This window comes from Bubalus kerabau, chromosome 5 (assembly GCF_029407905.1).
Source record: "Bubalus kerabau isolate K-KA32 ecotype Philippines breed swamp buffalo chromosome 5, PCC_UOA_SB_1v2, whole genome shotgun sequence".
In the NCBI taxonomy this organism is placed as follows: domain Eukaryota; kingdom Metazoa; phylum Chordata; class Mammalia; order Artiodactyla; family Bovidae; genus Bubalus; species Bubalus kerabau.
In genome coordinates, this window is record NC_073628.1 from 93,897,409 (window position 1) to 93,914,695 (window position 17,287).

At 46.3% G+C, this 17,287-nt stretch overlaps 1 protein-coding gene across 3 annotated transcripts; it reads left to right on the forward strand.

The window, feature by feature from the left end:
- Positions 1-643: 643 nt before the first annotated feature.
- On the forward strand, positions 644-17,063 carry METTL13 (methyltransferase 13, eEF1A N-terminus and K55). Of its 3 annotated transcripts, none has more exons than XM_055582234.1 (8): positions 644-1,109; positions 4,612-5,371; positions 6,653-6,852; positions 8,253-8,448; positions 10,578-10,745; positions 12,033-12,248; positions 14,723-14,854; positions 16,586-17,063. In XM_055582234.1, exons 1-8 carry the CDS (start codon positions 957-959, stop codon positions 16,858-16,860), a joined length of 2,100 nt encoding a protein of 699 aa, XP_055438209.1. In that variant the 5' UTR covers positions 644-956; the 3' UTR covers positions 16,861-17,063. The 3 variants fall into 3 exon arrangements, with proteins under 3 accessions (XP_055438209.1, XP_055438212.1, XP_055438211.1); XM_055582237.1 differs by having other exon boundaries at positions 646-1,109; positions 4,612-4,911; positions 6,661-6,852; XM_055582236.1 differs by lacking the exon at positions 644-1,109 and adding an exon at positions 1,116-1,252.
- The last annotated feature ends 224 nt before the right edge of the window (positions 17,064-17,287 follow it).

Here is a 17,287-nt window from a genome sequence, read left to right on the forward strand (position 1 = left end):
ACCTTAAGTAGAGAGGAAATAATGTGCACTCAGCAAGTGGTACATGAAAATACATGTTTTTTCAGGTTCTCGTAAAGGGCTTTTAGATAGTCTCTTAAAATTGTGGAGTTGGAAACATCCATTTTGCCTTATCTCTTAACAGCAGTTCTCAAAGTGTGGTCCCTGGGTATCACATCGTTGGTAACACCAGGGAACTGGTTAGAAATGCAAATTCTTGGGAAATAGACCTGGTGAATCGGCACAGGCCCCTTCCTTCTAATCTACAGGTTTTTCCTTTCGGAGGTCCCCTCCTCCAGTGTGAACACTGACAGGGGCGCTCAGCCCTTGGGTGGCTGTTGATTAGAAAGAGAGTTCAGAGACGAAACACCGAGGTCAGGAGCACGGAGCTCGGGCCGAGGTCTCTCCCAAGCCTGGAGCGTCCAGAGCTGAGAAGGCTGCCCGCGTGGGGAGCTCACTGGTACAGCCCAGCTTCCGCCCCGCCTCCGGCCCGCGGCCCCGCCCCGTTCCGGCTCACGTAAATAAACGCGAGGAGCCAGCGACGGAGTCGCCGGTGTGAGGCGAGGTCGTTGTAGCCACTTAGGTGTCAGGAACGAAAATCACTGACCAATGAGCTGCTTGGATGGTCTGGGCAACGGACCAATCGCGAAGCCTCGCACCCGGATATGCTAGCCGGTTCTGAAACCGAACTCTGAAAAAGTGTGAGGGGCTCCCCACGTGGGTCGGGGCACTGGGCGTGGATCAAGGGATGAACGTTTCTTAGGGTCAGTGTCTCGCGGGTGCGGTAAGCGTGTAAGGATCATCGCTTTGGATTTGGAGTTGGAAACAAATAAATGAGGCTGTTTGTCCGTGGAAAGAATTCCCGCAGCGGTGTCCCAGAGCCAACGTGTGGGGAAGCCCCTCTGATGGTACCACACAGGGAGCAGGAATCTTGAAGACGCAGCTCGGGTAGTGGGAATATGAATCTCTTACCTAAAAGCTCGAAGGAGTTTGGCTCCGTTGACTATTGGGAGAAGTTCTTCCAGCAGCGAGGAAAGAAAGCTTTCGAGTGGTATGGAACCTACCTGGAACTGTGCGGGGTGCTGCACAAATACATCAAGCCCAGGGAAAAGGTAAGCGCGGCCTGGCAGCCCGGTGTGTACTCTGGAAAGTAGGAACTGAAAACAGAAATCCTGCATTTGGTAGACCGTGACCGGCGTGGGGGCCCTAACTGGGCCGGTATTTTCAGGAGTTCATGCAACATTCCGGCTAAAAGGTAATTACAAAATATCCTTCTACGGTTTTCAGATAACAGCTTCCACCCCCAGATCATTCTTGAATTAGTAACCTCACAGGAAGAATGACTTATTAAGTGGTGGAACCTAGGAAGCTCCTCCTAGTGAAGAAAGTGTGCTTTTCTGTCACTGTGAATGCCCGGAGAACTGGTAGAATCCGTGGCTTTACTGATAAATTAATCTGTTACCAAATAGTTGTTGTGAGAACTGGTAGAATCCGTGGCTTTACTGATAAATTAATCTGTTATCAAACAGCTGTTGTGAGCCCACACTTTAAGGTGCTGTGCTCATCCCTTTAGCGGCAAATGCGTTGATACGTAAACCCTGGGCACATTCCAGAAGTGATAAGTACAGTAATAGGTTGGACAGAAATGGGGTTGTACTGGAAGTAGGGAAGGAAGAGGGTAGAAAACGAACATTCAAGGAAGAAAGTCTTAAGAGCCAGACTTTATGCTGGGTGCTGTGTGTGTGTGTGTGTGTGTGTGTGTGTGTGTGCAGTCATTGAGTTCTCATAATACATTTCAATGTGAGTGGGTAGTACAAGAATTCTACAAATGCAGAAACTGAGGCTCTGAGAGGCAGTTTCTTGCCCAAGATCATAAATGTAGTAAATGCTCATGTGGGGATTTAGACTTAGGCCTACCTAGCTTAAACGCTTATGCAATTGTCACAGTACCATGCTTTTCCAGAGATGGGGCAGAATATTGAAGGATCAATGGGAGACTGTTCAGTAGAGACGGAGGCAACAATTTGTGTTTTAAGTTTTGCTTCAGGAAATAGCAGAATATCATGAGCTGGAACCCAAGGCATGAGTGGAATAGGATTATGCCAGACCCAGTTTTTTTTTTTTTTTTTTTTTTTAACTTTTTGTATTGGGGTTCAGTTCAATTCAGTTCAGTCACTCACTTGTGTCCAACTTTTTGCAACCCCTAGGACTGCAGCATGCCAGGCTTCCCTGTTCATCACCAACTCCCAGAGCTTGTTCAAATTCATGTTCATCAAGTCGGTGATGCCATCCAACCATTTCATCCTCTGTTGTCCCCTTCTCCTGCCTTCAATGTTTCCCAGCATCAGGGTCTTTTCCAATGAGTCATTTCTTCACTTCCAATGACTCATTTCTTCACATCAGGTGGCCAGAGTATTGGAGTTTCAGCTTCAGCATCAATCCTTCCAATGAATATTCAGGACTTGATTTCCTTTAGGATTGACTGGTTTGATCTCCTTGCAGTCCAAGGGACTCTCAAGAGTCTTCTCCAACACCACAGTTCAAAAGCATCAATTCTTTGGCACTCAGCTTTCTTTATAGTCCAACTATCACATCCATACATGATTACTGGAAAAACCATAGCTTTGACTGCTGCTGCTGCTAAGTCGCTTCAGTCGTGTCCGACTCTTAGCGACCCTATAGACACGGCAGCCCACCAGGCTCCCCCTCCCCGTCCCTGGGATTCTCCAGGCAAGAATACTGGAGTGGGCTGCCATTTCCTTCTCCAATGTGTGAAAGTGAAAAGTGAAAGTGAAGTCGCTCAGTCGTGTCTGACTCTTAGCAACCCCATGGACTGCAGCCCACCAGGCTCCTCCGTCCATGGGATTTTCCAGGCAAGAGTACTGGAGTGGGGTGCCATTGCCTTCTCCATAGCTTTGACTAGACAGACCTTTGTTGGTAAAGTAATGTCTCTGCTTTTTAATGTGCTGTCTAGGTTGGTCATAGCTTTTTTTCCAAGGAGCAAGCGTCTTTTAATTTCATGGCTGCAGTCATCATCTGCAGTGATTTTGGAGCCCAAAATAAAATCTGTCACTGTCTCCATTGTTTCCCCATCTATTTACCATGAAGTGATGGGACTGGATGCCATGATCTTGGTTTTCTGAATGTTGAGTTTTAAGCAAACTTTTTCACTCTCCTCTTTCGCTTTTATCAAGAGGCTCTTCAGTTCCTCTTCACTTTCTGCCATAAGGATGGTGTCATCTGCATATCTGAGGTTATTGATATTTCTCCTGGCAATCTTGATTCCAGCTTGTACTTCATCCAGCCCGGCATTTCTCATGATGTACTCTGCATATAAGTTAAATAAGCAGGGTGATAATATACAACTTTGACGTACTCCTTTCCCAATTTGGAACCAGTCTGTTGTTCCATGTTGGTTCTAACTGTTGCTTCTTGACCTGCATACAGATTTCTCACGAGGTAGGTAAGATGGTCTAATATTCCCATCTCTTAAAGAATTTTCCATAGTTTGTTGTGATCTACACTGTTAAAGGCTTTGGTGTAGTCAATAAGACCCAAGTAGATGTTTTCTGGAATGCTCTTGTTTTTTTCTGTGATCCAATGGATATTGGGAATTTGATCTCTGGTTCCTCTGCTTTTTCTAAATCCAGCTTGATCATCTGGAAGTTCACGGTTCATGTGCTGTTGAAGCTTGACTTGGAGGATTTTGAGCATTACTTTACTAGCATGTGAGATGAGTGCAATTGTGTGGTAGTCTGAACATTCTTTGGCATTGCCCTTCTTTGGGATTGGAATGAAAACTTTTTCCAGTCCTGTGGCCACTACTTAGTTTTCCAAATTTGCTGGCATATTGAGTGCAGCACTTTCACAGCATCATCCTTTAGGATTTGAAATAGCTCAGCTGAAATTCCATCACCTCCACTAGCTTTGTTCATAGTGATGCTTCCTAAGGCCTACTTGACTTCACATTCCAGGATGTCTGGCTCTAGGTGAGTGATCACACTATCGTGGTTATCTGAGTCATGAAGATCTATTTTGTATAGTTCTTCTGTGTATTCTTGCCACCTAGGTGAGTAACAATTTTGCAGTAGTTTCAGGTAAATAGCAAAGAGGACTCAGCCATACATATACATTATCCATTCTCCAAACTCCCCTGTCATCCAGGCTGCCGCACAACATTGAGAAGAGTTCCATGTGCTATACAGTATTTTCTTGTTGGTTATCCATTTTAAATCTAGCAGTGTATACATGTTCATTGCAAACTCTCAAATTATTCCTTGCCCCTATCCTTCCTCTTTGCAACCATAAGTACCTTCTCTAAGTCTGTGAGTCTCTTTCTGTTTTGTAAGTTACATTTTCAACTGTAAAACAAATAGGAGATTTCAGTTGTAACTACTGAATTTGGATTCTGTGACTTTCTATCAATTCTTGAGTAGTAAATGTTTGATTCAGAGAAAAGAACAACCCTGGTTAGTCGGCTTCTGTGTAACTTGCATTGTTATAGCTAAATGTGATTTGTTACTAGTGAATTCTGATAGAGCCTAGAATCAATTCTGTAATGGTGTTCTCATTCCTTTGCCTTGATCACCTCCATCTTGTTTTTTTTCTCCCTAGGTGCTAGTGGTTGGGTGTGGTAACTCAGAGCTAAGCGAGCAGCTGTATGATGTGGGCTATCAGGATATAGTGAATATTGACATTAGTGAGGTCGTCATCAAGCAAATGAAGGAACGCAATGCCAGCCGACGGCCCAGGATGAGCTTCTTGAAGATGGACATGACACAGATGGAGTTCCCCGACGCCTCGTTCCAGGTGGTGTTGGACAAGGGCACCCTGGATGCTGTCCTAACAGATGAGGAGGAGAAGACCCTGCAGCAGGTGGACAGGATGCTGGCTGAGGTTGGCCGTGTCCTGCAGGTGGGCGGTCGCTACCTCTGCATCTCCCTGGCTCAGGCTCACGTCCTGAAGAAAGCAGTGGGTCACTTCTCTCGGGAGGGGTGGATGGTGAGGGTACACCAGGTGGCCAGCAGCCAGGACCAGCTGTTGGAAGCAGAGCCTCGGTTCTCCCTGCCTGTCTTTGCCTTCATCATGACCAAGTTCAGGCCGGTCACTGGCTCTGCCCTTCAGATCTTTGAGCTGTGTGCTCAGGAGCAGGGCAAGCCTGTGCGGCTGGAGAGTGCTGAGCGGCTGGCCGAGGCGGTGCGGGAGCGGCAGCAATATGCCTGGCTGTGCAGCCAGCTGTACCGCAAGGCCGGGCTGGGGAGTGTGTCCCTGGACTTGTGCAATGGGGACACGGGGGAGCCACGCTACACCCTCCACGTGGTGGACAGCCCCACTGTGAAACCATCGCGGGACAATCATTTTGCCATTTTCATCAGTGAGTTGGGATTGCTCCCTCTCTTTCCTGAAGGGGGCTGGCTTACCGGGGCTGGATCTGGGGATTTGGTGGATGGGTATGCCTTGGCTGGCTTGATCTTGCAAGGGGGCTGTACTTTGAGAGGTTAGACTGGCCACGGCATAAGGAAGGGGGAGCTGCCTGCTTGAATCTGAGGTTTATGTCTTCCCATCTTCCATGGCAAAGGCCTGATGAAGTGTGAGAATGGGGTTGCCCTGGAGTAGGGAGAAGTAATACAGATAAATTTAGGCAGGTCAAGCTGTTGTAGAGATGTTACTTTGTAACAGAGTAGTAGAAGCAAGGAGCCTTGTAGCCTGTGAGCAGCATGACCTGGGGAAGTCTCTGTGCTTCTCTGCTGAGTTTATGCAAACAGGACAGAGTAGCTGCTAAAAAAGGCAGCTCTGGGACCAGGCTGGTTTCCATTCCTGGCTCAGTCCCTTCAGGATGCTACTGGATAAGTTAGTGTTCTTTCTGTGCCTCAGTTTTCTCCTCTATAAAGTGAGGTCATAACTGTCTTCTGTAGTTGTGAAAAGCATAAAAGCTCTTAGAATAGTGCCTGGCACGTGATAGGTTTTACAAATATTAGTGTTTTTATTGAAAGGGTTGGTAAATGATACCAGGTTCACCTTAGTAATGATCAACAGAGATAGTAAGAGGAAATGCTTTCAAAAGTAGAATATTCTAGACAAATGTGAAGTGTTGATACGTCATGCTGGTAATTGGTTTCCCAACACGGAATCCATTTTTCCAAGTATTCACTTATCCTGACTGTCCACCGGTGGGAACAAATAGTGTAGTGGATGTGAGCATGGATTCTGGGGCTGGACTGCCTGGGTTTGAGTCCTAACTTAGCCAGTTACTAGCTGCGTGAACTTGGGCAAATACAGTAACTTCTGCGTCTTAATTTTCTCATTTATAAAATGGAAATAGTAATAATGCTTCCTGCATCTTGGGCTTTTGTGAAGATTTGATTAGTTTCTGTTTGTAAACTGTTTGGAATCATGCCTGGCATGTAAGAAATGTTAGCATTATTACTATTTTTCTTACATTTGGTACTTGCCTCCCTCCGCTTACACGCCCACACTTTTTTCCCATGGGTCCTGCCGTGGGTCTGCTGGCAGTGGGCCTTGTGCACTAGGGAATTGATAACCCCTCAGTAGGTCACAATTGGAAGGGATGGCCTGGCTCTCTGCCACGTGGGCCATGTTGATTGTGGGCTTGAACATTTCCCAGGACTCCCTGTCAAGAAATGCCTCTCTCCAGTCCCCCAGGGTCGGGAGACAGAGTGGCTGTTTGGCATGGAAGAGGGCCGGAAGCAGCTGGCAGCCAGTGCAGGCTTCAGGAGGCTGATCACAGTGGCCCTTCACCGAGGTCAGCAGTATGAAGGCATGGACAGCATCCAGGCCGAGCTGTCGGCCAGAGTCATGGAGCTGGCCCCAGCTGGGATGCCCGCCCAGCTGCAGGTAAGAAGGCTTGGGGAGCAGCTTTCAGGGTCTCTGGAGAAGTCATATTAAGAGTCAGGAAGGCAGAGGTTGTTTTGGAAGAATCTAGGACCAGGGTCTGTGACCCTAGACTGTTCCCAGAGGGCATATTGGCAGCTAAGAGCTAAGTGGGTAGAAAATATGTCCCAGGCAGTGAGTGGAAGGTGAGTGATTGCCTTTATTGAGACCCATAATAGCATCTGTCTGCAGGGCCTCTTGAACAGCATGAAGGAAGTCTCCACCTCCAGCTCCTCACACTGTGGATTACTCAGACAGTTCTTCTCCTAATGCACTTTGCACAGGATTTCCTTGGCCATTTTCCTCCTTAGAACTGTCATTGTGTGAGGTAGAATGGGAAAGGGCCAAAAGAGCTCACCTTAATTTTCAGAATATTAACTCTGTGGGTTTGATGTTTCTCTAGGAAGGGAACTGAAGGTTTTTGCCAAAATGGTGATATGGTATTATCAGTTGACACTGTCTGTCTTGTGCTATCCTGGTCATAAGACAGGGTGATTGACTTTACTGCAAGGACTTTATAGAAAAAGTTTGTCCTTCTTGATAGATGGGAAAGACAACCTACCTGGAGTCTTGGTGCTATAGTGACAGACCTGAAAAGAAGAGAAGCCAGTCTCCTGGGTTCTCAGCCTGTGGTTCTGCCTACAAGGCTGACTTGTGCTTACAGATTAGTAAGTCTGTGATGCTTTCTGAAGACTGGGGTTAGTGTCATTAGAGAGACGCAGAGCTTGTGGGAAGGTTCTTTTGTGAATTTTCTCTCAAAGTTTGGAGTCCCTCATGATGATTAAATATTCCTGTAAGTCTTTAAAAAGAATTAAGTGTGAAGATTGGGAAAGGAATGGAAAAGTTTAGGGTGAAATGTATTTTTTCCCTCATTTTCTTTTTTTCCTGTTTAGTAAAATGCAGGAAAAAGATGAGAATCACTGGGGGAAGGGAGAAATTTCTCCAAATTTGGAAAGGTTGCTTTGCCCGTGGATTTTGGCACCTTTATCCCAGCTCACATTCCTTCTTTCATGATTCTGGTCCTTCTTCAGGGTTGCTTCTCACTTTCATTGTCTTGGACTGTTGAAAGTCCTTTTAGGAATTACTCTTGAGAAACTCCTGTTTTTCTTGTGGAGAACCAACTGCATTTCACTAATGGTTTGGGGAATCTTTATTCAGTTGGTTTTCAAAAGATGGATTAAGCTTTTTGAGATCTAGTCAAATGCCCCAGAAAAGTACTTTGACGGAGTGGTGAATCTTTGGAGTCGTTGCTACACAGGACCTTGGTGTGGGGATTCCTCACAGAGACACAAAGGCAAGGATTAGACTTTCTCATCTTTCTCGATGGAGCTGGCATTTCGACGACAGCTCTGCTGTTCCTTCAGGTGCCCTTCCTGTCTGTGGGTGGGGACATTGGGGTCCGGATCGTTCAGCACCAAGCCTTTAGCCCCTTGAGCGGCGACTACGTCATCGAGGACGTGCAGGGAGATGACAAGCGCTACTTCCGGCGGCTCATCTTCCTCAGCAACAGGAACGTGGTGCAGTCAGAAGCCAGGCTGCTGCAGGATGTGTCTCACAGAGGTGAGGTGTCGTGGACGCGGTGGCGGTGTCCCTGAGGATGCGATATGGACAACGTGGGGTGGCCAGAAAGACTTGCGAGCTTGGCGGAGTTGTAGGACAGACCAGAGGCATATGGCTCCGTGGGTCATCCTCTTATCTTCTGGGCTGTTAGAGTGTGAGTGGTGATGAACAGAAAGGGGGTCGATATTCTCCTCTTGAGCAAAGCCTGGTTCTAAAATGATAAGGAGGGGGGTGTGGTAGTTTACCAAATAAATGTGATCATCGCCTTAATGCCTGGAGTTCAGAGACCACCTATTTTATAAGTTGCTCAATATGCGTCTGTATATTAATTCAGTAGGCCTGCTCTCCTCCTTCCAGCCACCTCCCAGCACCTGGTTTAGAGGATTGTAGAGTTGGTGGGTGCCCTGGACGTCACCTAGTTCAGTGCTGTCCAGTAGAACTTTCTGCAGTGAAGGAAATATTTAATACCCAGTGAGCTGTCCAGTGTGGATGCTGAGCATTAGGAACATGGCTGGTATGACTATTAAAGAGCACATCTTTAATCTTATTTATTTCCAATGAACTTATATTTAAATGTAAATAGACACAGGTAGCCAGGGTTACAGGCTTGGACAGGGTAGATCCACACCATGTTCTCTAGAATCCCTTTTAAGTGATCTCCCAGGTGCTGCTCACAAACACCCCCTAAGGGGGAAAGCAATCGTTTGTTTCACCTGCTGTTTTCTCCGGTGTATATATTTGTACTTCAAAAGCAATACTTGCTTATTGTAATCAGTTCACAAATCAGATGTATAGAGTAGAAGTGAATGTTCCTCCCTTCCACCTCTCCAGTATAACTTCCCTTTTGAGGCCCAGAGACTCAGGCTTGGAATTTGAAATTGGCTTTTCTGATTCTTGGAAGTTTCCTTTGCCTGATGACCATGCTGTCGTGTTGGCAAGGCCATCTGGAAGGAGAGTGAAAAGAGAGAGTTCAGAACCTCATGAGGTCCTGGGTTTGCCCAGAGCTCAGGGTCAGGTGACTCTCTGCAGGACAGTTTTCTCTTGAGGGGTGTCCCCTGGTCAAGTGCACCTGTGTTTGCTGGGTTCCCGAGCTGTTGTTGGGTCACTTGAGGTGCAGTTTGGTTCAGCTTCGTCTCACCAAAAAATCAGTAAAATTGCTTCAAAGAAGATATCCCCCTCCAATTTGGGTTTCACATTTTTCCCCCCATTGTTGTCAAGATCCTGGTCTTCTTACCATCACTTAATTCTCATGGGAATGATTTTCCTATGGGAGTATTGGTGAGAAGGAGAATGTGTTAAAAACAGATTTAACTTTTCTGATTGTTATGTTACATCAGGCTGCCCCTCACACATCGCTGCCCAACGCTGCTGTGGAGTGCAGCTGGTCCCTAGGAAAACAGCAAAACCAGCTGTTCGCTCTGTCCTGGTGCAGTTGAGAGAGTAGGGAGAGGAAATGTAAAGGGACCTTTGTAGGATTTTCCCCCTTCTGTGAACATTTGTGATGTCCTTGTCCACTGGGGTGGTGTGAATTACCATCTGTGCGATGCAGTTGAAAGATGGTAGGTGTTGGAGACAGGCAGTCCCACATTCAAATCCTAGCTGCACTGCCAGATTTTCTATCTGCTGAGAATTGGAATAAGAGGTTATAAAAGCTACAGGAGTAAGAGTCCTGGTGCAATAATTGGCACAGAGGCAGTAATTAGTAACTTTAAGTTCTTTTCCGCTTAAAAAAACTCATGAATAAACTCCTCTCCTGTGAGCAGCTTTATGTTTCCTAAAGAAGTTCTAGCTCCCCTCACTCAAGTATTCCTAGTGTTCTCAGTTTTTGGGTGTTTTCTTTGCCACTTCCCTTTTCTGACACCCTGGCACGTGTTAAATGTTGGACCACCAACTCTTTGGGGGAAAAAAGCCACAAATTGTACTGTTCGCTAATTTCTGTGCATAAAAATGGCCACCATGCACAGATTTCAAGCTACCAGCATGTCAGCCTGTTCACAGAATGCCTGCATATTTCACCACTGGTTCCCGAGTCTCAGTCAGCCAGCTGCAGCACACTGCTGCTCGCGTGCCGTACTTTCCAAGGAGTGGCATACCTTACACAAGCTCATTCGTCTCTGTCTCTGACCTAGCCCAGAAGAAACGGAAAAAGGACAGGAAGAAGCATCGGCCTGCTGATACCCCAGAGGACCTCCCTGCAGCTCAGGGGCAGTCCATTGATAAGAGTTACCTGTGCTGCGAACACCACAAAGCCATGATCGCCGGCCTTGCGCTGCTGAAAAACCCGGAGCTGCTTCTAGGTGAGGAGGTCGCCACAGCCTTCCACCGTAGGAAATGTGTAAGATTACAGATATCATCAGGATTGGCTGCCTTGCAGCTTAAGAACCATGATTACAGATCAACAGATGCGCATATATTCATGTCTTTCTTATTCCCAACTGTCTTCTGCATCATTCATGAACGTCCAAGTAACTTTTCCCACAAACTCAAATTGTAATCTTGAAACAGACATATGTGCTGATATCTACATTTTTTTCTTCTATTCATTTATTTAAAAATTAATGTAAAATTAACTACAGTTTTAAAAATTAATGTATGAAATATCTTCAGTAAAATCTATAAAGTGAATGGATCTTAAGTTGTTTAGCTTGATGAATATCCATATACCCTGTAACCAGATGGAACGTTTAAAAATCACATCTCCAGAGAAATACCTGTGTACTCTAGGAAAATTTCTGGCTTTTCAGTGATGCATTCTTTGAGTGCCAGATGTAATTCTTTCTTGAATTTCTGCTTTTAAAAAAATCCATAGTATAGGTAGTACAGTCATAGCCTTACCACTAATAATAGGTTAGGATCTAACCACAGGAGCAAAAATATTTGTTTCTGCCCACTCTTGTAGCTGTCTTCCCCTCGAAGTCCCTGAGTATGTCCTGTTGAAATACCCTATACTTGTGGTCTATCTTGGTGCTGATGTGTGTCACTGGATTCTCAGTTGTTACATTTACTCCTCAGGGTTTCTCTCTTTTTGGTGATTCTTTCTTGTTTCATATCTTCTTTCATCCCCTATTTCTCTGAACTTGAGTGTAGGATTTGGGCTTTTGTTTTCCTGTGACTTCTGGAACTTGGATGGATTTCCTTCACTTGTTGGATGTGTCTTATTAAAGGCAGCTGTGGCCTTTGAGTTGGAAGCTGGGCAGAGGGCATCACATCTACACGCCCTGTGATCATGGACAAGATGTTGCCTATTGTCCCTCCCGTTTCCTAGAGGGGTTTAATGATGCTGATGGTGGGGATTATTGCTGTAAAGTCAGCTGAGGGCTTTCCGATGTTTAAGGACCCATAATAATAACATACTGATTGCTCTTCTGGAACTAGTAAAGGAAGGATCGTGAGGCCAGAGTTGAGTTTACATATATTAAATTGACTCCTGAATTTCTAGAAAGAGACAAGGGAGGCCAAGTCTCTAAACCTTGTATCTTCTGGCCAGAGCGAACAATCCAACTGTCTCTTTAGTCCTCTCTAAGGCTGGTGCAGAACTTTATAGTGAGCAGATGGTAACATAATGCTTTTATTCTTTATTACAGAGACCCCACTGGCACTGTTGGTGGTAGGCCTGGGCGGGGGCAGCCTCCCTCTCTTTATCCACGATCATTTCCCAAAGTCCTGCATCCATGCTGTGGAGATTGACCCCTCTATGTTGGAAGTGGCCACCCAGTGGTTCGGCTTTTCCCAGAGCGACCGGATGAAGGTCCACATCGCAGATGGCCTGGACTTTATAACCCGCCTGGCAGAAGAAGAAGGTACAACTGTTGGAGAATTTGGAGGGGTGTTGAGGAAAGATTGATCCAAGGTTGTCAGGTCTGCAAGGGCCTGTAGAATTCACCTATAAGAGATATGAGCATCATCCCATTCTTTCACCTGTTTCATTTGTTCCCTCATTTGTTGACATATTTATTCAGTAAATATAGAGTATCTATCATAATCTCAGTGCTGTTAGGGGTTAGGCTGTGGCAACAAGTAAAACAGACTGTTTCCTGCCCTCATTGTGCTAAAAAAATCAGTGGGCTCCTCTTCTGAATCTCTTCTGACCCTGTGACCTTGCCACCACCTCATCATCCCAAGAAAGTCAGTGTCTGGAGCTGAGTGAGGTAAAGGGGAAGAAATGTTGGGGGGTTGTGTTGGGAGATGTGTTCTGTAAATCTTTCAGCTCAAGATGAAGCCAGAAATGGAGTAAAACATCATTCATGTAGATGAGTGGTTTTAACCCGGGGTGTTTGGCAATGTCGGCAGGCATTTTTTGGTTGTAAAAGCACAGCCTACCATTAGGTAGGGGTGCTTCTGGCATAATAGTGGGTGGAGACCAAGGATGCTGCTAAACATCTTATAATGCACAGGATGGCTGCTGATGATAAAGAATGATCTGATCCAAATGTCAACAGTGCTGAGGTTAAACCCTGATGCAGGTGTTGGTGGGAATTCTAATAGCCCTGCTGCTGCTGGGATTAAGGTTCCATTTTTCTCTAATAATTTGTATCCCAGACTTGGACAAAAGGCATGTTAATATGTTCTAATAGCTCTTCTGATGCTTCTGCAACTTAATGTATAGGCTCCTGGTGACTGATGTTTTGCAGAGCGTGAGCCTCTTAAGGAGAAGTTAGGTTGGTTCAGTCCTGCCTGAACCTAGGGAGTCCAGGCCACCCACCCTTCCTAGTCTGCTCATTCTGTAATAGTTGCTCTGGTTCTCACTGGGTTAGAGCATTTTCTAGGAAGGGTGTGGCAAAACGGGATGCCTGGGGTAAGTATTTTGGTGGTGCTGCTGCTGCTAAGTCGCTTCAGTCGTGTCCAACTCTGTGCGACCCCATGGACGGCAGCCCACCAGGCCCCCCAGTCCCAGGGATTCTCCAGGCAAGAACACTGGAGTGGGTTGCCATTTCCTTCTCCAATGCATGAAAGTGAAAAGTGAAAGTGAAGTCTTTCAGTCATGTCCGACTCTTCGCGACCCCATGGACTGCAACCTACCAGGCTCCTCCATCCATGGGAATTTCCAGGCAGGAGTACTGGAGTGGGGTGCCACTGCCTTCTCCAAAGTATAGAGAAGATAGACAAATGCTGCCTTAATTGCAAAGTAAGCTGAACTCTTATCAGAGTTTCCCAGATTTGCTCTCTGCGGCTGGGGCAAAGGTGGGGGCCCAGACCCAGGATAGCTAATACCTGTGAAAGCACTTAAAACAGAACCAGGCATGTGGTAGGTACTCAGTCCAGGATGTGCTGCTGTTGTTAGGACCTCTAAACCAGATCTGAACAGCCCTGGCCTTTGTCTCTAACAACAACCTTTCAGGTTGTTGGAGGACTCAGTGCCACAGGTGGGGGCCATGGTTGTCCTTGAACTTTGATGAGCCAACATGTTCTGCTCTTGAGAAACCAAAATTAAATCTGTGCTATGAACAGTGATGGGCATGCTGTAGTCCTAAGTAAATATATATTGATTATTGAATAATCATTAGCACTGTCTCAGTTTGCTAAAAACCAGTTGTTCATATTGTAGGCCTACCCCTTGAAAAAACTAACATTCTAGTAAGGAGTGGATCAGATTCATCATCAGTTCTTTCTCACCCATTGAACAAATCCCTTAGAGCCAGTAATTCTTAAAGCAACTAAAAAAGATTTGCTGACTTTAATTTGAGAACATTTTTCTCCAGAGTTAAGTTAAAGATACCATGTGCTGGGTCAGCCCTTACAGGCAGAGGCAGCTGCTTTGTCTAAATCAGTGGTTCTCATCTCTCTATTTCGAATCACCCGAGGAGCTTAAGAAAAGTACCAGAGGCTTCTCACTTCCTGTCCCATCTGTTCTTCTCCACTCCAGGAGTTTTTAACTCCGTTGTTCAGGAGTGGAGCCCAGGTTCTCTGAGTACTTAGAATTTTCCCATTTGGCTCTAGTGTCCTGCCAGGGTTGAAAATCACTGGTATAGATGGACTCTTAGTAATGATCCTGCTGGAGTGGACCCCAGAAATGTGTGTCTGTGGAAGGGGCTTTAAAATGTAGAGGCAGATGAGATGATGGTGCTGTCTTAGACGTGGGCACTCCCAGCAGAGCCCTGATGATGTAACTGCTTTGGACAGTGACTTTGGTGCCCTTAGGCACCACATCCTCCATGTCATTCCTGTTGACTTAGCCACCTGTGCCAACCACAGGTCTCAGAGGAAATGTGGAGGAATGTGAGTGGTGTTATTTTATCCAGCAAAAAACAGAGACTTGTCTGCTTCTCTTTCCCAGCACGGCCTCACTACGACGTCATAATGTTCGATGTGGACAGTAAGGACCCAACCCTGGGAATGAGCTGTCCACCCCCAGCATTTGTGGCACAGCTTTTCCTGCAGAAGGTCAAAAGCATCTTGACTCCTGAAGGTATGAAGAACAGAAGGTGGCGAGGGAGAAGGGATGGGCCCTTTAGGAAGATTTTCTTTTTAATGAAAAATGCACGTAAGTGTGTAGCTTGATTGGTTTCCCCAGATTGAACATACCCGTTTACCAGCACCCCTACAAGTCCTCTTAGCTCCTTTCAGTAACTTGTCGTCCTCTCAAGGATAACCACCAGCCGCACTTCTTTTTTAATCATTTTATTTATCTGTTTTTGGCTGCGCTGGGTCTTGTTGCTGCGCTTGGGCTTTCTCTGGTTGCAGAGAATGGGGGCTGCTCTTTTTTGTGGTGCGTGGGCTTCTCACTGTGGTGGCTCTCGTGTTGTAGAGCACGGGCTCTAGAGCACAGGCTCAATAGTTGTGGCACATGGGCTTAGTTGCTCCACAGCGTGTGGGATCTTCACGGACCAGAGATCAAACCCATGTCCCTTGCATTGGCAGGCAGATTCTTAATCCACTGAGCCACCAGGGAAGCCCACCACCCTCACTTCTATCAGCACAGCTTAGTTTTGTCCATATGGAATGTTCTCGCTTTTATTCCACTCAACATGATGTTTGTGAGGGTCACTCATGGTGTTGTGATGACATCGTTCCTTTTTATTGCTCTGGTGTATCGCTGGGTGACTACCACGATTAATTTATACCTTCGGCTGTTGGCATTGGGGTTTTTTCTTTTTTGAGGATTTAATAGGAAGTACTGCCATTAACATTCTGGTAGATGCCTTTTGGTGAAGTGTGTGTGCAGGTCTGTTGGGCATAGATGTGGGATTGGGGGCAGGAAGAGAAGGGGATGACGGAGGATGAGATGGCTGGATGGCATCACTGACTCGATGGACATGAGTCTGAGTGAACTCTGGGAGTTGGTGATGGACAGGGTGGCCTGGCGTGCTGCGATTCGTGGGGTCGCAAAGAGTCAGACACGACTGAGCGACTGAACTGAACTGAACTGCCATTAACATTCTGGTAGATGCCTTTTGGTGAAGTGTGTCCGCAGGTCTGTTGGGCATAGATGTGGGGATGTAATTGTTGGATCACAAATTATGCATTTATTCAGTTTGTAGATGCAATCACACAGTGTCACAAAGCAGTTGTATTAATAGCAGTTCACATCCCTGCCAGCATGTGATGCTAGCAACCCCACATGTCCTGGACTGGGCAGTCTGCTTTTTCATCTAAAGAGCCGCCTGTTTTCAGATTAGGAAACTGAGGTAGAGACTTGCCAAAGTGACACACGATTAGACTTAGGGCTCCAACCCAGGTCCTTATGACTTAAAAGCTGGAGCTGTTAATCCGTATATTCACCACCTCCCAGGTGTTTTGATTTGGATTGCATACAGAGTTGATTTAGAACCTTTATTGTCACAAATAAAGGTATGTATTATACATGTCAGGAATATAATTTATCTCTGAAATTGATATTAATTACTTGGGGTATTAATTTCTTCTTTCTCAAAGCAATTCTTTGTGAAACAGAGGCATGGAGAATGGTCATATTTGTTAGCAGCACACGAGAGCAAGAAATGAGCGTGAAGCCTTCTTATGGTTCACACATCCCCTAACTTCCTTCATATGCTGTGTGTTCTCGGCATAGTCACTGCTGCCATGGATGTGTCCCTTGCTCCACCTGCCTCCCGGGATCAGGAATGGCTATATTCCTCAGAGCAGAACCTTGTCTCCTGTGTTCCCTGAACCACGGTCATTCTCCTTTCTCACCCTGCAGGTGTCTTTATCCTCAACCTTGTGTGCCGAGACCTGGGGCTAAAGGACTCAGTGCTGGCCGGGCTCAAGGCGGTATTCCCCCTCCTGTACGTCCGGCGAATCGAGGGTGAAGTCAATGAGATCCTGTTCTGTCAGCTGCACTCTGAGTGTAAACTCGCTACACCAGAGCTCCTGGAAATGGCCCAGGCCTTGGAGCAGACCCTGAGGAAGCCCGGAAAGGGCTGGGATGACACGTATGTCCTGTCCGACATGCTCAACACTGTGAAGATCGTGTGAGTGTCTGGACCAGGCCGTCCTCTCAGCTTCCTGCCAGACTGACCTCAGGCTGCTGGCCTGCCAGAGACCAGAAGAAATACAATGTGTATTAAGCCTCGTATTTTTCTTAGTTTCATACTCATCAATGTGCGCCCTCCTGCTCGTGAGGTTGCCTGAAGGTTTGGGAGAATAAAAAAGTCTTTGCTGTGCTGTCCTCTTCGGTACTGCTTGGGTTGATCGCCTTTGCTTCCTGTGCCGCGTCCTTGAGTAGGTTTCCTGCTGGAGCTCCATCAGGCGTGATGCCTTAACAAGTGTGTCCCAAGCTCCTTAGGACTGGAGACATCACACACGATTACTGGTTTGCTTTGCTTTTTCCCTCTCTTGGTCCTGTAGGAACCATCTCAAGTGAGATAGACAGTAGAGCATTTTGTGCCAAAAGACTATAAAT